This window comes from Chiroxiphia lanceolata, chromosome 3 (assembly GCF_009829145.1).
Source record: "Chiroxiphia lanceolata isolate bChiLan1 chromosome 3, bChiLan1.pri, whole genome shotgun sequence".
Taxonomy (NCBI): Eukaryota; Metazoa; Chordata; class Aves; order Passeriformes; family Pipridae; genus Chiroxiphia; species Chiroxiphia lanceolata.
In genome coordinates, this window is record NC_045639.1 from 11,819,665 (window position 1) to 11,841,843 (window position 22,179).

Here is a 22,179-nt window from a genome sequence, read left to right on the forward strand (position 1 = left end):
GAATGTGTGTCAAACCACATTTCATATGCTTGATGCCAATGCTGTCTCTTTTTGAGAATAGTGTGTGGCACATAGCTCTGGGAGGAGCCACCTGAATGAAGAAGGGAAGAGACCCCTTTGGGTCGCCCCTCATGGAGGAACCTGCCCAGCATCCTGATGGCTGGAAGCAGAAATGAGGCAGTTGTCTGCCTCCTGACCCAACAAGGCCGATGAAGGCAACACAAGGATGTCTGGTGAAGTGCTGCTGATGGATCCCAGCCTACGTGAAGCCAGTAAGGAAACATTTGGGATGACTGTAGCTCTTCTGAAAAACCATGAAGGGAACTGCAAATATATTCAACTGCCATAAAGACTTCAAGTCTGGAGAAACACAGAAAGAGAAATCATATTGCTCACAAGACTTTGTCAATACCAGTAGGGAGGGAGGAGGAGGTGGCATTCCTAGGTATGGAAACACAGGGCAGAAAGCCACCAGCCACTCAAGTTCAGTGAGGAAAAGCAGAATTTGAACTGTGTGGGCAAGACAGATGGTGGAGCTTTCCCCTAACTTATAGACCCAACATGTGCTTCTAATACAGAAACTAAAGCAGAAGCTAGAGTTACTGCAAGGCTGAGTGTACTAATGAATCAAATTGTCTCTACACGACTTCAAAGGCTTTGAGAAGAAGCAAGAATAACTAGAAATGTAACACTAATGGTAAGGACAATGTGGCTGGCACTGGTTAGACCCGGTGAGGGTCTCTTCATCAGCAGAGAGGCAAACTGTGTATCTAAAGAATGAAAAAAAAGCGGGTCTGGTGGTGCTGTACAGCAAAGGAGAGCGAGCAGCAGCATCCTCAAGTTCGGTGAGAATAAAAGTGAAGCAGAACAGGCTTGGTACAAAAATTAGGTGAGCAGTACAGTACTAAAATTTGATGGGGACTGAAATAAGAAGCATTTCAAGTACTAGCAAGGGCAGGAAAATAATAGAAAGGGTTACAAATGATCAGCAATGCAGACAACTATAATAAACTATAATAAACTTCAGCTTGGAAACATAAAAGGAAAAATATGATCTTGGATGATATCGGAAAAATAATTTAAGCAAGATATTCTGCGGGGGGAGAGACCTGGGTGAGGTCCAAAGTTGCTATTTGTGAGTTAATGAAGAGAGGGGTGGGAACAGCTTGTCTTTAAGCAGAGGCCCAAGAGGCAAAGCACCTCAGCTCTGCTTCTTGTGCCACCACGTAGTTTCTTGGTCAATTCCCTTGAAAACTTTCTGTGCTTCAAGAGCTCTGACTGTGTGATGAGGATTTCCTGTCAGGCACACCTGCTCATAAGATGTTTAGCTGCTATGGGGGCACCCCCCATGCCACAAGCTGTCACATAGCATTTGGATGAGTGATCCCATTTCAGGGGATGCACTCGAGGAAGATCAGACTAAAAGGGATGGTAGAAATGGAGAGGGGGTCCGAAGCCATAGATGAATTAGTGCATATGTATGTTATCTCATAAACTTGGCTCTTTTCTGATCATGTTTGCAACTAGAGAGTCATAAAAGTAATGTTATGAGGCAAGAAGAGGGGTGAGGCCAAGAATTCAGTGCCCCTGAAATCCCCTGGAACTGCTTAGGTGGGTATAGCCTGCTGACATGCTTTTGTTGGCTCCACCACAGAGAGATTCAGAGCTACTTTGGTCATGTCTACGTGTACTACGATGCATACCTGCCTTCAGAAAAGTACAGCCCTTTTCAAAAGGTGACTTAGGCCCTTAATCCCAGTGACTTTCAATAAGAGTTGGCTGGTAGGCAGCTCCTAAAGTGTGGCTCAATGTCCACATTTGCTAAAGATGGTTTATATCCCTGGCAGAAATGGGGTGCCAAATTTTCTGTGGACTGTGGTCACTGTAGTGCTGAGAAAAGAAACAAAATATCTTTGGAAATCTGAACTGAAAAGTTGAATATAGGATAGTCCTCCTCAAAGCATGCTAAGAGCCCTCTTAGTTAAAATAGAGAGTACTTATTTGGTCTAAATACTGCTAAATGCAGGAGAGCTGAGCTGATGGCTGTACGAGATGCTTCTCTGGTTCCATGTAAAAAGTATTCCCTTTCCAGAGTTTGGGTGTCTGTCTGATTTCTTATCTTGTTCCCACAAGTAAGCTGAGGATAAGAGCAGGAAAGCATTTTCTTTGAAGTGTAATTACAGCTTTTCAGGTAAATGTAGAGTCTTCAAGGTAAAAAAAAGTGCTCAGTCGGATAAGCTGGAAGCAGATATTCTCTTGATGCATCTTGGTGAGTTCTTCTGGCTGTGGTTTTCCTTTGAGATCTGCAGATACCTGCAGATCTTTTGTATGGACCCTTCAACCAAGCCACAGAAAGTGACCATTAGCATCGTGTCATCATGAGGGATGCTCTGAATCCCCGGATCGTTGGAGTTTCCCATCTGAAACCAGCACATGGGCCTGGGCACGAGCCCCTCCCCGCAGACCTGCAAGGCCGGCGTGGAGCAGTCGAGGGCCAGGCCGGGATGCGGGGCTGCCCTTACCGTGGCTGCAGGGCTGCGGAGGAGGCGATGCTGCTGCTGCCTTGTGGGAGGCCCAGGGCTCGGGAGGCAGCTCCTGGGTCTGGGGCCCCTCCGAGGGGACGCTTGCTCTGCTCGGAGGAAAGTGCAGCTTTCACTGCCTCCCTCCCTGGTCCCCCTTCCTTCTCTCCTTCGCCTTTTTTTTCCCCCCTCCCTGCCTGCTTCTCACAGCTGCTGCCTTGGGGACCCAGCCTTGGTGCGGAGGAGGCCGCCTTCCCCTGCGAGGCTCAAGGGCGAGGGCAGCTGCCTCTGCAGGATGGAGAGGGGCGGCAGGGGCGGGGGCAGCGCAGGCGGAGGATGAGCACGCCTGTCCTTGGAGGCAAAGCCCAGCTCTGTGGTTTTGGGGCTGACGTGGCTGGCGTGGCACTGCTGCGAGTGGGGAGCCGTAGGGAAAGGGGAACGCCGCGTTTGAGTGCCTCTCCTCGGAGGGAGGTTTAAAAAATGGTTAGCGAGGAGAGTTTTTTTCTAAGTTGCCCTTAGACCGGTCCTTCATGTCCGTGTACACGCAACGTGCCCATATAGGCTTTTTTCGCAGCCTTCGTAGCTGGCCAAAAATTATCCAGGGGAGCTCAGAGCTACACGTATGTCCATGTACTCACCTCTAAGACCCCGAAGTGAATGACAGCCACCCATCCTGCTATCACCCGTGCTGCTGCAGGTCCCCTCCGCTTGCCTGCACACACGTGCACCAAGCTGGGTCCAAATCGCTTAGGGTTGAACCACTTGTGCCCAAAACGCTACGAAACGAAGGAGCAACTAGAAGCTCTTTCGCAGCCCCCTCCTCCCCCTCCCTTTTTTCTTCTTTCTTACCGAGAGAATTGTTTGCGGGTTTGAGGAGAGGGATGTTTAAATAGCTCCGCAGATCCATTTAGTAAAGTCAATATGCAATTATGCAAAAGCCCGTGATAATGCACCCCCAGATGCAGATAACGACGGGCTGGGCTGTCCTGGGGGGAGACGCGAGCAGCTGGCGAACTCTTGGGGTGGGGGATTGCGGGGACCCTGACACGCTCCCCTGCCTCCCCAGCCCCTCGCAGCCCCAGGCACAGGTCGGTTCCCGGTGCTGGCGGGGCTTGGGATCCCGGGAGCGTCTCGAGCCCCGTTCCGCACCGCGCTGCCGGGCACAGAGCTTTGCTCCTTATTTTCCTTTAATTTTTCCAGTTTATAAAGCGTAAGTGATTTGCACCCAAATTTTCCTAGATGGTATCGTTTGCGGGAAGCTCCCTCTCCGTGAGTGCCGCGCTAGAAGAGAGCCTCGGGTTCCCTCCCATCCCACCAGGCTGAACAGCCCCAGATCCCCTCTCTTATTAATGCCCATCCTCTGCAATCGGCATCAGAGGCACGCCGAAATAATGCTGTAATGGGCTCATTAGCCGAGCTGCAGACGGGCTTAGGTAATAGGAATGGAGCAATAGTGAAAATTAGTTTGGAGGGAAACATCAAATTGAAAAGCTCTGACAAAACTCCGCTTTGCTCTAGTTCAGCCGAGGTACTATCAGACACCAATATTCAATTCCCTGTGGCTTCAAATTGATTTTTTTTTTTTTTTGTTACTCGCTAATTTGCTTCTCGTACAATGTCGCAAGTATTTTCAGGCTCATTTGAAAGGGTAAAATACTTTGTTCAACTTTTTAGAAGAGTGGCGTTCGACTTCTTATACCAGAAGTACGATTTCTGCTTTAATTTCCGCTTTATGTACTCTGAGGAAAGTATCCGTAATACCTTCTTGATAAAAAAATCCCCATCAGGCAGGTTGTTGTTTCCTTCAAAGACAGCAGTTTTACCCACAGAGACGAACTGGGAGCTGAATTTAGCTCAGCAGAAGTGGGGAAAGTTTCCAAAAAAAAAAAAAAAAGGTATCGAATATTTTAGGCTAATGTCACCCTCTGTTGAACTCTAGCAAGTGGCTCTGAAGGCAAAGAGCTGTCGGAGTTGGTCCGCTACAAGTGGCAGGAGGGTTTGCTTGTACCTTTATTTAACATATTGAAAAAAACCCACTATTGTTCATCTACGTGGGTGTCTCCGGCTTTTTAGGCTACGTGCGGGCATATGTGTGGACTGAGAACAGGCGCTTAGAGATCTTTGCTTTAAAAAACTCCTTGTAGCTCACGTAGACCACTCGATTTTTATCTGCATGTCCAGTCGGCTGCTGACATTCTCTGTAAATATGACAGAGGCTTTGCATTTCACAGCCCCTCTGCGTCCCTCGCCTAGCAAAAGTCAAGGGGTTTTTTTAAAGGTATTTAAAAAAAAAAAAAAAAACACAACAAAGTAAAACCTTTTTTTTTTTTTTTTAATCTCTTCTTGAACTTTGCATTTTTGAGGAGAGCATCCCAGGCGCCACGGGAGCGGAGATCCCAGTGGGCAGGGAGAGAAGGGAGGGGAACTACCCAGCTCAGCTGCATCTGCATGAGAGCACCCGCGTCTCGGGCACAGGCAAAGGTTCGGGAACTTAAAACAGTAACTTTATTGTTTCCTCTAAGCCGGGACTAACACTGGGCTGGCGTGAACTGCCCTCCTGATACCCAACCAAATAGTGGCATCAAAGTGATTGCCTTCGCTGCCCTCCGAGAGCATCCTCGGTGTGGGAGCTTCCCGGATTGGAATCTCTCCCTCTGCCCACGAGCTGCAGCCGGCTGGTGAAGTTTTTAAACAATTTGCAAGTATTTTCCCCTTCTTCTTCTAAAAAATTTCCACCCTGTGCTACATATTTAGCTAATGTCCAACTGCCTCGCATCGGTAAACTCAAACCATCTTTACCATATCATCGCTTCGCGCTCTGCAGTCAATAAAGTCCTAAACACTTAAAAGTGGAAGTTTTATACAATTTTACAAGTGTAGCCGAAGAAAAAAAAAATTGTCTCGACGGCTTTTCTGTCCGGGGTCGCTTTTTTCTTCTTCTACCGAGCAATTGGGCGCCTCCGGCCCCCCTAAATTGCCGAAAACTGGACTTTTCTCTCGCAGAAAATTTGGAAGCGTTTCTGGCTGTAGTTTTCCCGTCTCCCAGTAGACGGCACAACAGCTCAATCCTTGGGATGCAGAACAGCCCAGCGGCTTTTCCCTCTTTTTTTTTTTTTTTTTTTTTTTTTTAATTAAGCAGCCAGAGTTTTACCCAGCAATTTTGTTTTATTGTTATTATTATTTAATGCAACGAGAAGTATAGGAATATCAACAGGCAAGAGAGAGGGCTTGGCATAGGCAGGGAGTACAGAAGCGCGGGGAGCAGATGGGCTAAAGGCAGGCAGGGACCGGCGCGAACGCCGGCGCGGAGCAGCGCTTCCAAATTAACCCAAATGAACTTGTAGCGCCTAAATTGTGAAAGAAAAAAAACCTCAACAACCCCGACACTATGGTGCTGCCGGGCTCTGCGGTTATTTTGGGGATTTTAGGCTGAAATTGTCTATTAGTAGTGTGAGATAGGAAGGGCAAGGCTCAGGTCGGCTCTGTGCTGCCTTGCCCGGGCTACCCCGAGGTGCCACCGCGGGGGAAACCTGGCAGCCGCCGCAACTTTTGTCCCTGAAAGGCTCCTTTTGTGTGCGGGTGCCTTCACTCCCGCCGCTGTCACCGCTGTCACCGTTGAAGTCACAAAAAATCGCGGCCAGTAACTCATTTCCCACTTAATTTTATTTTAAAATATATGTATATATATATATATATATATATATATATATATATATATATATATGTGTGTTTCGAAAGTTTTAAGACATCCGTAAATTTTATTGGGAAGTATTTTATGAAGCCGTCCATTTAATTAATCAAAATCCCCCATAACTTCTGCAAACGTCAGGGCCGGCCGTGGGGGGGAGCGGGCAGTCCCCGTTCCCGGTTCCCCCGTTCCCCCGCGGTTCCCCGGGCCCGGGCTGTGCCGGCGGTGGGCGCAGGGCAGCCCCGGCTGTCCCCGGGCTGGCTCTCTGGACGGACCCGTCGCTCTTTTGTTTTTCTGCATCGGGAGCTAGTAAACACCCCCACCCCCCAACCCCCCAAATCCTGGCGCTGCGCTTCATCTGCGCGCTTAAACCCCTCGCGTTTAACCTCCTTTTATGATCACACGTACCCCCCCCCCCCCCCCCCGATCTGACCTTTAATGGGCTTTAAACAAGTTCGGGTTTCCCCCCCTCCACCCTCCATCCCTTTTTTCAACCGCTCCATCAAGCTCTGACTTTTCGGGTATCTCCGCACGTATCGCTCCCCCCCTTTCCTTATCTGAAGCATTCCTGAATTATCTCCCGGCCGCCTTTTCCAATGCTTTCTTCTGCGGTTTCTTGTTTGTTTGGCTCTTCTGGTTGTTCCTATTTCAGTTTTCAGATTTCAGTATTAATGGTGAAAGAGCACACTTGGATGCTAATTCTGCCCCCATCCCTGTCCCCAGTCTCCCCCTCCCGCCCCCCCAGTCTCTGCTAGGAAGGCGGCAGGGAAGCCTGCTAGAAACCATTTGATTGTTCCTAGGTATGACTAATTCTTTCCTTAAGCTGGGAAATTCGGCCTGATTAAAAGCCTCATTTATTATCCGATAAGCAAATGCACCCAGATTCCACCTCGTGGAGGAGGCTCCCTCGCTCTCCAGACGCCCTTTTTTTTGCCTCAGCTCGGAGGGTCCCTTCCCCAAAGGCCCAGCCGGGGTGGGGGGGGCCGCGCAGAGGGTGCGCAGCGCTCCGCGCTCTGCGCCGAGGCCGCTGCTCGGCCCGCCGCTCCCGCCAGACCCCCTCGCTCTTTCCTCATTGCTTTTCCCTTATCCCTATTCCTCCCCCTCGCCCCCCCCCCCCCCTCGCCCCCTCCCCACCCCTCTCACTCTTTCGCCATGGACAAACGTAAATAGATTCCTGCAAAACAGCAAGTTTTGGGAAAAAAAAAAAAAAAATAAAAGAGGAGCCTTGCCTAAAAAGGTGGCGGGGCGAGATGCTGTGCGGGTCCCGCTGCCGCTCAGCGCATCAGCCCCGGCAGAAGTTTACCGGGATAGCGCGGATCTGCCCGTTTACTTTTCCCCGTTTAATAGACGATTAATTGCTGTCCGGATTAGCCCCCCCCCCCCGTTTCCCCCCCCCTTCTTTTAATTCTGGCCGGCCTCTCGCCGGCGGAGCGGCGGGCAGAGCAGTTCCTCGCAGCGAGCCCTAAGAGTAATAACTGTTTGCTAATTGTAAAATCCTTATCCAGGATGAGGTTTGGGCAAACAATTTGTAGGGCTGTAATTACATTGTAAAAGTGTTTCGGGCTCCGGGTTGCGCTGAATTAAGCTCATAAAGGCCCGGTGAGGACGCTGAAAAAGGGCCTTTTGGGGTTTTTTTTCCCCCTAACTTCTTCTTTTTTTCGGGGAGGAGGGGGTAAAGGCAAAAAAGGATAGGGAGAGGAGGAGAAGCATCCCTGGGAGTTGAGTCGAAGCAACCCCCTGCAAGGGACCGCTGCGGTGGGGAATCGTTCCCGATCGCCGTTCCCGGGGGAAATCAACAGGGAGATGAACCCCACGCGCGCCGCTCGGTTGGGTGGGTTGGGAGGGGAGAGTCAGTGTATGAAAACGGCTCTTACCTGAGAGGTCTGTATTTTCCTCGCCGGGATAAAAGGCCGGTTCCTAGCGGAAAGGGGGCGGGAGGGAGGAAAGGAGGGAGTGGGGGAGATCATCGAAACGGGTTTCCCCGAAGTTTGAGACGTGGCGGCCCCCGGGGCTCCGGCAGCAGCGGAGCAGCGTCCCCGAGGGTTTTAGCGGGGGGACACCCCTGTCACTCCCCCCGTATCCTCCCGGGGGCCGGGGGGTTCCCCCTCTTCCCGTGGGGGAGATGAGATAGTGCCGGGGGGCAGCTCTCCTCGCAGGGCTCCCGCAGGTACAGGAGGAAAGGGCACGGCGAGTTCTCCGCTCCCGCACCGGCGGGGCTGCGGGAAAGGGAGGGATGGCTGTGCTTTGGGGACGCGAGGCAGCGGGACCCCCGGCTCGGCGGGTGGAGGCACCGGCGCGGCGGGCGGGGGGAGGAGGGCAGAACAGCACGGCCGCGGAGCCCGGCGGAGGGGACAGGGCTGGGAATAGGGCTGGGAATGGGGCTGGATGGGGACGGGGATGGAGCGGGGGGGGGTGAGGGTCGATCACCCCCCCTCACCCCCCCGGCGCGCGCCGGTCCCGAGCCCCGCTCCCCGCGCGGACCAATGGGGGCGCGGCGCGGGGCGGCGCGGCGCTGATTGGCCGTTGGCGGCGCGGCGGCGGCGGCCGGGGGCCGGGTGAGCTCACTCGGCCGGCGGCCGCGGGGGGAGCCGCCGGGGGGGGCGGGCGTTGGGGGGGGCCCGGCCGGCGGAGAAGCGCGGGGCGGGCGGCGCTGGCCACGGCGCGGGGGGGGGCGCTGCGCGGGGCGCGGAGCGGCGGCGCCGCCAGACAAAAGGGCGGCGGGAGCGCCCCCACGGCGGCGGCGGGGCGGACGCACCGTGCTGTGTGTGTGCGAGGGGGGTGTGTGAGGGCAGGGCCGGGAGGGGGCGGTGTGTGTGTGTGTGAGGAGAGGCGCGGGGGCTGCGGGGCGGGCGGCGCGGCGCGCCCCCCCCCGCGCCGGTGGCGGAGTTGCTGCCGCCCAGCGCATTGTGTAAGACGCGACCTGTTATGGCCACCACTACTTCCGGGTTCCCGCAGTCTGCTCCAGCCCGGCGCGGCTGCTGCGCTCGGGCGGAGCGGCGGCGGAGGGACGGACGGACGGACACACGGAGGGACGGACGGACGGCAGCGCTCGGGCAGCGGCGGCGGCGGCGGCAGCGCCTCCTCCTCCTCCTCCCCCCGCCTCCCTCCCTCCCTCCTTCCCCCCCCCATCCCGTCCCGCTGCCCTTCCTCCCGCGCCCGCCCCGCACGGCACCCGCGCCCGGCCCGCCTCCGCCAGCCTCGCCCGCCGGCCGCGCAGGGGCAGAGCGAGCCGGCGCCGGCGAGGAATTAGGAGCGATTCCGCGAGGAGGAGCGGAGAGAGAGAGAGAGAGAGACAGAGACAGAGAGAGAGAGAAAAAAAAAAAAGCAGCCCCCCCACTACCACCATCATCATCATCATCATCATAATAACCATAATAAAAGGAGAGCCGGCGCGTTTAGCGAGCCTTTTTAATTTTTAATTTTTTCTCCCCCCTCCTCTTCCTCCTTCTCCTCCTCCCTCGATTTTTTAATTTTTTCTTTTTTTTATATATAAATTTTTCTCTTTTTTTCTTTTTTCTTTTTTTTTTTTTTTTTGGGTGAGCGCACTCGAAAATTAACATTCGCGGTGTCCTGCGCGGTGGGAGCACACGCAGCGGATCATCATCAGTCATTCACCACCTTGACAACCTCGCCTGTGATTGACAGCCGGAGTGGCAAAAAGCCATGAGACTTGGTAGTTGGGTTTGAGGGGCACTTTAAAAAAAAAAAAAAAAAAAAAAAAAGGAGAGAGAGAGAGGAAAAAAAACTGATTTGGGGAAAGGATATTTGCTTTCGCCCCGCTGCTGTCTTGGAAACGAGAGGGAGAGAGTAAGAGAGAGAGAGAGACAGGGAGAGAGGGAAGAAAGAAAGAAAAAAGAAGGAAAGAAGGAGGGAGAGTTGATTTTTTTTTTTCTCCTAATTTTTTTTTTCTCCTTTTTTAATGCTGAGTTACCGTATCGCTTCGCTGAGATCCAGCAAGCCGAAGATTTTACTCGATTGCTTCCATTGCTGGCGACGCTAAGGGATTTTTGCCTTTTTTTGGGGGGTGAGGGGGGGGGAACTTCGCGTTTCTTTCTTTTCACACTGGCCTTAAAGAGGATATATTAGAAGTTGAAGTAGGAAGGGAGCAAGCAGGCCGATGGCGCAAAGGGTACGTATGATTAAAAAAAAATGGATTTCAAATGTGCAATAATATTGAAACGTGGCTGACAGAGACGCTGCGAAAAAAGTTTCTTTTCTTTTTTTTTTTTTTTTCCCTCCTTTTTGGAACAGGGGCACAAAGCGGTGTCCTGCAGTGGGAGGATTTATCAGTTGTACTTGTAGGCTTAAAACCTGCGTATATTGCTATTTTCTTGATTCTTTTACTCCCCATCCTGGAGCTCTCAGGGAAGAGGCAAAGCTTTCTATACATTAATGACATGCAGGCATGTAAGTGAATATGTCTGAGCCTCTGTATTTGTTGGTTTTGTAGCTCTAGTCCTACCAATGTCTTTTTTAAAGTCATCAGTGCTTGAAATATTGGAATGTGTGCATGTCTCTGAGCATTTTGCTGTGTTAGTGATGGTATACCGCTTCACTTTAGGAAGATAAGTTCTGGCTGGGAGTAAGCACAACTTTTTTTTTCTTTTACTTCCTTTTTTTTTTTCTTCCCTCTTGTTTTTTTTTTTTTTTAGTATATATTCTGTCACAAAAGGTGCAGTGTAATGGGCACCCCCCCACACTCTTCTAGAAAGAAAGTGACTTTAATTTGAATTGGAGGTTAACAGCATTCACTGCCATGTGTATTGTTGTTTCTATTTTGGGTGCGATCTCTTTTTTTTTTTTTTGTTTCTTCCAACTACCTCCTGAATTGAAGTTTTGAGGAGGAAAAAAATAAATCAGCCGGGGTCGGGTGAACAGGGATTTGGGAAAGGAGAAAAGTCCTGGAAAGAAGTTTTCTTGCCTAATTTGCCTGCCGCCGTCCGAGAGCTGGTTGGGAAAGAAAGTTCCTCTGCTGACAACTTGCCTTTTACTCTTTCGGTCCAAGCAAGTGTCAGGGATCTTTAAAAGTGTTTATTCACACCTTCGCTTTTAATAGATGAAAAGTGGCCGTTTCCCCCGCTGCCTGGGAACCGCGGTAGCTTTTGCTCCTTAATCTTTAACAAAGAAAACCCTTAAAAAAAAACAAAAACGGAAGGCATTCCCAAAATCCCGAGAGCCCGGGCGAACGTTTCCAGCTTTTCGGCTTTAAAAGTTGCATTCTCGTGGAATTGCTGGGAAATCCGCAAATCGCTAGTTCTGGGTCTTTTTTTTTTTTTTTTTTTCCCCCTTGTGTTTGTATATGTGCCGCTGCTGAAGTTTTTTGCATCCTCGCTGGGTGTGAGGTACCTGACTTCTTATCAGCGGGGAAAAAAAAAAAAAAAAAAAAAAGTTTAGCGGAGGGAAGATTTTGTACTCCGGGAAACCGCTTCCATTCGCAGGAGGGGGGTTGGGAGATTCGGGGGATGGGGATTGGTGCGGGGTGGGGGTTTTTTTTTGCACTTTTATTTATTTTACTGTTGTTATGATGATTATTATTTCTCCTGCGCCCCAGACTCGGAGGGTTTCGGGCCGGAGGAGCCCGGCCCGGGGCGGTGTTTCCCTCCCCGGGGCCGGCGCGGCGGATCCCGGGCGCGCTCCGGGGGGATCGCGGCGCGTCCCCGGGTGGTGGTGGGGGGACACACAGGGCAGCGAAGCTGCTGCCGGGGGCACTGCCCACTCCCCACAGCCCTGACGCCTCTCTGCTCTCTCTCTCTCTGTCTCTCTCTGTTTCTCCCTCTCCCTCTTTCTCTCTGTGCCCCGCAGTACGACGAGCTGCCCCACTACGGCGGCATGGAGGGGGTGGGCATCCCCACCACCATGTACGGGGACCCCCACGGCGCCCGCCCCATGCAGCCCGTGCACCACCTCAACCACGGGCCGCCGCTCCACTCGCACCAGTACCCGCACGCCGCCCACGCCAACGCCATGCCCCCCGCCATGGGCGCCTCCGTCAACGACGCCCTCAAGAGAGATAAAGATGCCATCTACGGGTAGGTTTGGCCGCGCAGGGCTCCGCGCAACCTGCGCGGGATGGAGGGAGGTGGGGGGGATGGAGGGGGGGTGAGTGCGCGGGGTGGGGAAAGATGGAGGGATGTGGGCAGCGCTGCGCGGTGAAGGGCCGCGTTCTTAATTTCGTGTCGTTGTTACTGCCGGTTTAAAGGGTGGGGAGAGAGGGCTGGGGGTCCCCCTGGTACGGGGAGCCCGGGAAAGTAGGGGGGGCAGCAGGCATCGCCGCGGGGAGGAGGAGGAGGAGGAAAATAATATTCCCAGGGCACAACCTGCGCCGGGTCGGTCAATCTCTGCACGGAGTTTTGGGAGCAAGGGAGAGTTTGGAAGCGCTTTGCCCAACTTTCCACCTTGTTCGTCTTTCCTTGCGTTGTGAAGGAGAGAACTCGAGAGCTGCTTCTCTCAGCTTTTTTATTTTTTTTTTTTAATTTTTCTTTTAATTTTCATTTCTTTTGAACTTTTTATCCGACAGCATTGAATGTTTCTCAGTGTGGCAACTTGTAAAGCGGTTTCTAGGCCGTTGTGATGGGAGCTGATGGGGTTACACTGGTCGCAGATGCTTTTAAAATGTATCTGCCCAGCTGGAGTTTGAAGGGAAGTTTAGGAGCCTCTAAAAATCGCTCTCAGGACAGTGAGGAGAAGGAGGAGGAAAATAAAATTCATGGCGTTCGGTTACTTTATCGGGTTATCAGAAATCTGAAGGGTTGGTTAAAACTCGGCAGTGAACGGTACCCAGAAGAAAAAAAAAAAAGAGTATGAAGCCCTGGGAGAAAAAAAAAATGAACTCCCTGTTATAAATATACATATATACGTGTGTGTGTGCGCCCACGCTTATTTATTTATTTAAATTATTAAACGGGCGAGGGAACCAGATGCACACGCTGCCTTTCTCCCGGGAAGGCTTTCCAAGCTGGGATTGCCCAGGAGCACCTGGTTCCCCCCGCGGGTCGGCGGCTGCGGAGCCCCGGGGGGGCGGAGGGCCGGGCAGGCAGTAGGGGAGGCAGCCGGGCAGGCCAGCGCCTACCAGTGGGTCAGAGCTGTGTTGAGTGGGTTTAGGGGCTTTTTCTTATTTTTTTTTTTTTTTATTTGGATGGGGATTGTTTCTTTTTCTGTTTTTCTCTTGGTTTGGTGTTTTTTTTTTTTTCTTTTCCTTTCCCTTTTCGCTCCCAGCAAGTCCTCCAGCAGAAAACGGGAATTAAAAGCATGAAAGGCAAGAAAGTGTACGTCCAGGGGATTTTAATTTTTTAATTTTTTTTTTTTTTCCTAAAGACAAGGAAAGTTAATTCAAAATGGCTGCTGGAACCGGCTTGGGTTTTATTCTTGGCTTGTCCTAAGGTTGTATTAACAATATCTGCGGCCAGACAGCGCCGACAGGCCGGGGAGATGCTGGGCTGCCGGCCGGCCGGCTGCGGGAAGGGGCCGGGACGCTGCGGGAGGCGGCGGGGGGTGCCGGAGCCCCCTCTGTGGGTGCCCCCCTCCCCACTCACGCTGCTGCGGGACTAACTATTGTTGTGTTTGGCTTTTTTTTTTTGTTTCGTTATGATATTTTCCCCCCCTCTGTGTGTGTGACTATTGTATTTTCTTTCAGACACCCCCTGTTCCCTCTTTTAGCACTGATTTTTGAGAAATGTGAATTAGCTACATGCACACCCAGGGAGCCCGGGGTAGCGGGAGGCGATGTTTGCTCCTCTGAGTCTTTCAATGAAGACATAGCAGTGTTCGCCAAACAGGTCAGCAAAACCGGGTTGAAACAGTAAAAGAAAAAAAAAAAAAAAAGGAAAAAGAGGGGAAAAAAAATCCGTAACGAGAAAAACAAGTCTCTGTTGAGATAAAGATGCGCGTTTCCCCCTCCCCCCTCTCTTACTGCAAGAGGCAAAAAAACCCCCCCAAACAAAAACCACTCCAAAACCCCAACCAAAGCAAAACACACAAAAAAACTAATCGGGAGATCTCGGCATTTACCAGCCCCTTAAAAAACTGGGTAATGTGGAGCGGTCTGTGCCTGGCCGGGAGTTTCGCTGCGCGACTCTCGGGAGCCGGGACGGGCTCTGCCGGAGAAGCTCCGTAGGTATTTTTCGGTATATTTGATTCACTTGCTCAAGTGTTTGGCTGATGTACTAAATCCAGCAGTCAGGGCTTTGCACGGAAGGTTACATAATGGACCCGACAGTGTAATGAAGCAAGAAATAATAACGTCTGCTTTTTCTGCTTCCATATTTCAAATCTTTTTTATTATTATTTTTTTCCCCCTCTCCTCCCCTTTCTTATATTTAGATCCGAGCAGAGAAACCCCTCTTTTCCTCTAATCCTGAACTGGATAACTTGGTAAGAGTTAACACTTCTTCCTCTCCCCACCCCCACCCTCCCTTCCCATTTATTTATTATTTTTTTTTTAAATTTCTGTGTCATCTGGAGAGATGGTTTGGTGGTGCTAAATTGAAAATTTCTCATGTGGATTTTTTTAGAATTACAATTATTATGATGGTGATTTTTATATTTGCTAGTAAATACGGTGTGGTAGTTGCTTGCAAGTAAAAAATCCCATAAGGATATACATAAAGGAAAGCCCCATCCAAAGGGGAGCTGGCGGGCTTGATGGTGAGCTTGCCTGCCCAAGAAGAGCGTGGGTTTATCCCCGCTGTAGCCACCCCCTCCATGCACCTTTTAGCGGCTCCATGGGAAGGGAAACGTAGAGGATTGCTATGGCTGGAGATGCACGGGTGGCAAATTCACCAAAAATGAGATCTTTTCTCTCTTTCTTTCCTTCCCTCCTTAAGGATAAATATTCTGCCTCTGCTGTAGGAGTCCTGCTCCCACTTTCGCAAAGCGAGGAGCCAGTGATGGTGTTTAGAGAGCTGGGGGTTTTTTTTAAAGAAATGTTTATGATCCGTATAATTCAGTTGCTTCGTTGCAATAGGGATTTTTTTTTTTTTTGTTAACTCTAGATCGCTTCTCGTTAAACAGCACACAAAGCCACCGCTATTAAGTTTTAGTGTTATTGCCATAAATCAAAACAACTTTTTATTTACTACTAGAGAAAAGTCAAGCTACAAAGTGCGGCCGGGGCGGCTGTGGGAAATATCTCCAAATCCAGGAATGAGATTAATACTCTTGTTGTTTGTATCTTTGCAGATGATTCAAGCCATACAAGTATTAAGGTTTCATCTGTTGGAATTAGAGAAGGTAATTTTTGTCTCTCTCTTTCTCTCTCTCCTTCCCCCCCTTTCTTCCTCCTCCGTTTCAGTACTGCTGAAGTTCAGGCTTCTGGTAAATTTGCATAAATGTCTTTCTTTCTGGTAATTAGTGTCAAGACCAATCTTGGCGTCCATTTCTCTTCGCAGTTTAATTACAATTTCAGCCTCTAAAACCGAGCTCTCGAACGCCCAGGCCTTGTGTTCATTGTAATACTTTGCTGGCTTTGTATAAATAGTTGCAGTTCTGTGGTGCCGCAGATGAGACTCGAAATGGTTAGTTCAGTCAAGCCCCTGAAATTGTGATTAAAAAATAGATATATATTGTTTTTTCTTGGTGATGGTGAGGAAGGGGCTTCGGTTGCAGTTAGTTGGAATGGGGAATTTTTTATTTATTTATTTTTTTTTTTAAGAGCCATCTGCAGGTCAGGCTCAGGGCGCGGATTGTCCTGTAACATTTTGCAGAGACAAAGCAGAGTTGATAGTTCTGTCTGTCTCTTGTTCCTGGGAATATTGTACACCTCCGAGCAGAAGAAAGAGATTGCAGCCTAACTGCAGGATTTTTTTTTTTGTTGGCTGTTTTAGAAATCTTAGGAGGGAGAATGCTAATTTCTAAGAAGGCGGTGTCATCCGAGCTCACGTTAAATTGGAAGTGCGCTCTTGGTTTCCTGAGGATTTTTTACGTGTCATTGATAGCTGGCCTACAAGAGAATTCCCTTTCTCCTAAAAATAAACATTTTGAGAGGTTTTTAAATAGTTGAAAAGTTTCTCAGGAGCCTCAGTCACTTTATCTAACCATAACTGGCAGGTTGTTCTTGCTCTACCGAAATGTGTTCAAATCTTCCCATTAATAAAGGCGGCTCAGGTACGAGTCTATCAGAGCGACTGGGGATTTCAGGGCTCGGATGCCTATAATGTATTTCAGCCCAGTGCATCGGGATTTTTTTTTTTTTAAATCCTTTTTTCTGTCCTCATACCCCTTTGGAAAGGGTTTATGATGAAATAACTGGATGAAATTAAATAGTTTACCTTAAATGTCACCCATGCAGGTCACCTCTCTAATGGCCACAGCTCCGGGAGCAGATGAATTTAACACGGGTGTTGAATATGTTGTAGCCTGTGAATCATCTTGTCACTGTCAATTTTCTGGGATATCTCTATTTTGCGAGAAAAGAAAGTTATTCCTAATTCTGGATGCGTCTAGAGGTCTCAGGGGGATAATTGCAGTGTGTTTCCCCTATTTAGGACTTTTGATGTCACAGGGGTGAAGGGGGGAGACTGGTTGCACTTGTCAATTTTACTTATGTATTCCTGATTATATTTTCTTGCTTTTATCCCCCCCCTCCTTTCTTTTTCTTTTTTTTTCTTTTTTTTTTTTTTTTTTTTAACCTCCGTCATAATGTAGGTACACGAATTATGTGATAATTTCTGCCACCGGTATATTAGCTGTTTGAAAGGAAAAATGCCTATCGATTTGGTCATAGACGATAGAGAGGGCGGATCAAAATCGGACAGTGAAGACATAACAAGATCAGCAAATCTAACGGATCAGGTATGATCTCGCCAACGCCGCACGCGCTAAAATTTGTATGCAGATCGCTCGCTTGGGTCACTACGCCTCCTTTTATTATTTGCATATGATTAAGTCCCTTTTAGATAAATTTCCATCGAAATGAAAATTTTTGAATAATGTGGCTATTATTGCTTCATTAAGGCTTGCTCCCGGATTCGACCTGGCGAGATGAGCTTGTAAAAGCATCGCCCGCAAACTCGACCTGTTTCTTGTCGCTTTTAATTTTTGTCTTTATTTTATTTACCCTTTCCAATAATGGAAGTGGTGTCTGTGGATCGCTGGCTTCTTGGTAGCTTAGGGAAGGAAGGGCTGGAGTCGTTGACCAAAATAATAATAAAATCCGAGATAGGTGGTCCGGGGAAGACAGAGAGGGTTTGAAATCTAGCAAATACTGGCTATTTTCTTCCCGTCTCTACGGTTCATTAGTCCGTCTTGTCAGTTTTCCTTGGCCGAACGCTTTTAGACTTGAGTGAACATTGCTTTGTGCACGCCTGCCTGCTGCAAATGCGCCCATTTTATTTTACTTAATAGGGGGGGAAAAAAAAAGGGAGAAAATAAAATGGGATTCAGGTTTTAAATTCTTTTCCCTTGATCTTTCGAGTTTTCATGCCCTCTCTCTAAAAAATAAATATAGTCAAAGCCAAAGCCAAGCCAGCAAAGCCTCGCGTGGCTGTGACGGTGTCCAGGTTTTGTTTGGGATGGTTCAGACCTTTAATGCCGGCTGCAGCCGGGTGGGAAATGCGAGTGAGCTGAGTGAGGAGAGCTGGCTGTCCCCTCTCCCCTCCCTCCTCCTTGTCTGTCCCTTCCGCCGGCTGGGATCCTTGCCTTTTCATGGGAGCGTTTGGGGCTAATGCAGGAGGTGCCCAGATCTAAATTAAGCTCCTGGATGATGGAAGTGACTGAGATTTGGCTTTTATTCGAGTTGCGTGAAACGGTGGGGTTTTCGCGGTCCGTTTGTTTTCTCTGAGCTGAGGGGCAGCAGCGCTTTGCCTGTGAGAGAGGGGACCTCGAGCACACACAGAAAAATAAATCCGCGGTTAAAACCCCCAAGTTATTTCTTCTTTATGATCAGCTACGCAAATAGAGTCTTAGGAGTGATCTGCTCCTGACTCTGGAGGTTTCCTTTTGTTCAAGCAAGGCGCAGCCAAGCAGACAGGAGTTGCCTCAGCCGCTTTGCCGTTATCACCGGCACTGTCAGCTGGGAGTTATTTTGTAGATCACCGACATGAAGGTGCGTTGCATCGCAGCGTGGGCAGTATCTGAAATATTTTCTCCTGTCTGCCAAAGGCTATCGGGGTAGTGTCGTGACAGGGGGAGGCAGGCTTGGAGGAAGGCATGAACTTTTAAAAAGGGGTTTATATGCGCATAGGTGGGTCGTTTTGGTGGTTTTGTTTTTTCTTTCCGCCCAGTTTTGCTGCGAAGGGGGAAAGCTCGGTGGGGCGGGAGGAGGGCGGCACGGCAGGGCGGTACCCGGGGCCGGGGAGGATGCTCCGGGCGGCCGGCGGCCCCGTGCAGCGCCTTAGTGCAAGGGGAACCCTCCAGCCAGGGTCTAGCTGAGGGAAGCTCGGCTCGCTGCTGTTGAATAAAAATTGTAATCCAACAAGTCTAACTAGAAAATGGGTTTCTAAAAGCTCTGGAGTGCTGGGTACATAAAGCTATTTGAGCAAATTACAAGAATCGCTCAGGGGCACGAATGAAATCAACACTTTAATTGCCTCCAAAATGAAGATTTATACCCCATTTTCCCAACGAATCATTATTTTATTAAAGTGAAAGCTAAAGAAATGAAGCTATAGTTTTGGGGTTGTCGGGGGTGTTGGTGTGTTTCTCCACACCCCCCCCTTGCCTCTGCCCCCCCTGCCAGCACCTTTTAGTCGCCGGGACCGCGGACCTTGCGCTCCCGGGGCCGTCCCCTCTCCCGCTGTGCGGGCTCAGCCCCGGCACCCCCGGCTTGTGCGAGCGCAGCCCCCGCCGCTCCCCGGGGTGCTCCGGCTCCTCGCCGGGCAGCGGGACGCGCAGCTCCGGGGGTGCGGACGGGGTGGGGAGCTGGGCTTTGCTTTCCCCGCTGAAGGGAAAAGATGCAAAAATGCGCTTTCCCACCCCCCACCCCCTCCCCTCTCCCGGCCGATGAGGCGGTGGATCAAACCCACCGGGGTTGCGCGGGGGAGGGGGGGGGGGTTTAGCGGGGGGATGCGCAGCCACCCGCGCCCTCCGGTAAACTCCGGTGCCAAGCCCGGCCCCGGCGCGGCCGGCAGTATCTGGGCCCTAATGGTTCAATAATAAGGTGTTGAGTGCTGGTCGCCGGGGCGGCTAATTAGGATGTGGCTGCGCAGGGCGCGTTTATGGCTGCGCGGCCCTGGGATGCGCGGGCGCGCAGGGACGGGGCGGTGGGAACGAGGGACCCCCCTCCTGCCCACGGCTCTGCTTGGGAGAGTAGTAAAAGAGTAAGTATGTAAAAAAGCTTTTATTATGGATTTAATTACATTTTCGTATATTGTGGTAGTAAAGGTTACAGTTAACAGGGTGTTTTTTTGCTTTTAATTTATTGGTTTCTCCTTATTTATTCTTTCCTTATAGGCCCCTCAATGCCATTGCCTTTAAGTCCCCCCGGTTAATGGAAAGCAATGACACTAATGCTAGATTTTGCAAAGTAAAGCCCTATAACACTAACCATTGTTCAGTGATTTAACCAGCTCAGTGGCACTAGGTCACTAAAATAGCATCCTTCTCCCACGGGCTCGACCCCGCTGCCTGCCAGGGTGGGACCTGCGGAGTTGGTGTTTACCATCACGGCTCCACAAGTACAAGGCAGGAGTTTGGGCTTTTTTTGCTGGGGATAATTGAACTCGAGATCAACCAGACCCCGGGACTTTAAAAACCGTAGCTGAAGAATTGCAGCCATCCTCAAAAGTTTCAAAATAAACCTTTTTTAATCATTAGCTTTTCAAACATTTGCATGTTTAAATTTTCAAATGTTTGTTGGAACCCAGAAAGATTTAGAACACAGCTGTTGTGTGATGTGTCTGGGAAAACTCCCTCTGATTTAAAAAAAAAAAAAAAAAAAAGCCCAGAGACTGTCTGTAGTCTGACAGCAAAAGTTCAGTTTCTTAGGTAATCCTAAACTGTCACCGTGGGTCTGTTTTCTTGAAGCCACCTCACCCTGGCACCCAGGTGCTCTAGTCTGAACTATAAAATTCCCCTACAAGATTGTGTCTACAGAAAGCCTTTAGAAAGTCCCTTTAGGAAAACGTGGTACAAAGTACCCACCAAATCCAAATAAAGTACAATAGCAGCATAAGATAGATTTTATAGGGAAAAAGCAGTGTTTTTCTTATGGAAAATAAACTTGTTGAGCACATCCATAGAAGCATTATTTGACAAAAACTACAATTTAATAATGCATAAGCCAATTACAGATGCAGAAACTTTTAAAGGCAAATCGGCAAAGAGCCAAATTCCTATAGGGACTAGGAGGGAAATGATCAAAAAATGAACATGAAATAAGACTTCCTGCAAGAAGGTCCATAATTCAACATTATTTGACTCCACTGTCAGGGAAATTGTTGAAGGATAGTAAACTGATACTAGAGTCTCAGTCATTTTTGTTACAGTCTTAAATGTTTGCAACTGTGGTGTTTTAGATGGCCCTTCTTGGGTGATAATATATCACATATATATACGTATATAATAAAGCACCACCTCTATTTATGTTGCAGTAGATTTCATTTTAATGTGCGCTGTTGCAGAGTTGCTCTAACCAAAATGCGGATCGACAGCAGCTTTTTTTTTTTTTAATGGAAAAATTACTTAAAATATATTCTTTACGAAGAAAGAATCATAAACTGGAATCCAATATACAGCATAGCTAAAGGTGGTAGAGTTGTTCAGAGCATTGACCAGTTACGACTAGACTTAACTTTCCCAAATTCTCAAATATATCAACTGTGCCTTGTAGCCAGTACAAAATAATGCCTTGGGAAAAAAAATTACTGAGAAAGTACTTCTTCACAGGTACTTTCAAGCCATGTGTAGTTTTAAGGAGGGGAATAAGAATATTGCTGCCTTCAGGATATGTACTCCTGTATTGGAGGGACAGGCATCAAAATAATAGATGCAGTGCAGAGGGTGCAAGGTAGAATTCATTTCTGCGTAATAAAAGAGTTGCAGTGAAGTAGGACTCTGAGGAGGGCTAATAAAATAATTTTCAAAAGACTCAAAATTTAATTTTCTTCCTCTGACTTTATGTCACCTTGAGCCAGTGAATCCTTTTTTTGTTTGGTTGGTTTTAGTAACTTTTATTTTTTTTTTTTTTTCTGTGATATTTAGAATGTGTTACCATGCTCCAGTTTGACAGACTATTTATTGTAAAGATAGAACATGTTAATTTCTGTTCTGGACATGTTATCATCCGATACGCTGTGGCTGAAATTGTATTAGCAAAATGAACTTTTCTTTGCTCTCCATTTCTTTAATCGGGTGATACATTGTTAAATAGATATAAGATTGAATATATTTCCTTTAATTTTTTATTTCAATTCAAGATCTTTGGTTTTTTTTTTTTTTATTATTTTTTTAATCATTGATGAGCCCAAAAGCAGCCATCCTTACACCTGGGTGTAAGATTTGCTGCCTTCCTTAAGTTGCGTGCTCATGCCTAACTTCCATGTAAAGTTTTCCAAACTGAAGTTACATTTTGTTGCAAAGAATAGTTTAATTGTCAGTATTTTTGAAATTCTTTTCACTATCAAACCTGACAGACCTGAGTTTAAATCCCAGGTAACCTCGGAATTCATCCTAAACATTTGCGAATGTATTCCAAGGCGTTCCTGTAAGCTGGAGCTTGCCGCGTCTTTGTGTTAGGGACCGCAGATTGTTATTTTGGGGCAACTTGGAGGTTTGCAAGTTGTGGAAAAAATGAGTTGTACCTTAAGTTTAACCTTTATGGCTGAGGGTTTGAGTCTTCCCTGGCTGCTCATCCGCAGGTAACAATAAACATAATGGGCTCTGCACGTGGAAGGGTTACTGCAGCCCCGCGTGGGCAATGTTAGACCTTAAAAAAATCAGATTATATCGTGCTAGATCAAGATGAGTAAGTGTAGGTCGTGCTGATAAATACCACTTTAAAAAGCGGTGAAAATCTAGTGCAGCTTCTTTAAATTAGGG

The 22,179-nt window shown here is 48.9% G+C and overlaps 1 protein-coding gene across 3 annotated transcripts in view; it reads left to right on the top strand.

The window, feature by feature from the left end:
• Positions 1-22,179, top strand: part of MEIS1 (Meis homeobox 1) — a 207,322-nt gene that overhangs the window by 89,680 nt on the left and 95,463 nt on the right. For 2 of the 3 annotated variants that reach the window (XM_032683049.1, XM_032683047.1), the window contains exons 1-6: positions 9,390-10,336; positions 12,010-12,236; positions 13,841-13,982; positions 14,527-14,577; positions 15,385-15,435; positions 16,849-16,995. In XM_032683049.1, coding sequence (XP_032538940.1) covers positions 10,325-10,336; positions 12,010-12,236; positions 13,841-13,982; positions 14,527-14,577; positions 15,385-15,435; positions 16,849-16,995 — 630 coding nt within the window. In that variant the 5' untranslated portion in view covers positions 9,390-10,324. Of the gene's footprint in view, positions 1-9,389; positions 10,337-12,009; positions 12,237-13,840; positions 13,983-14,526; positions 14,578-15,384; positions 15,436-16,848; positions 16,996-22,179 lie in introns of those variants that run through there. The other variant, XM_032683048.1, reaches the window with a different exon arrangement.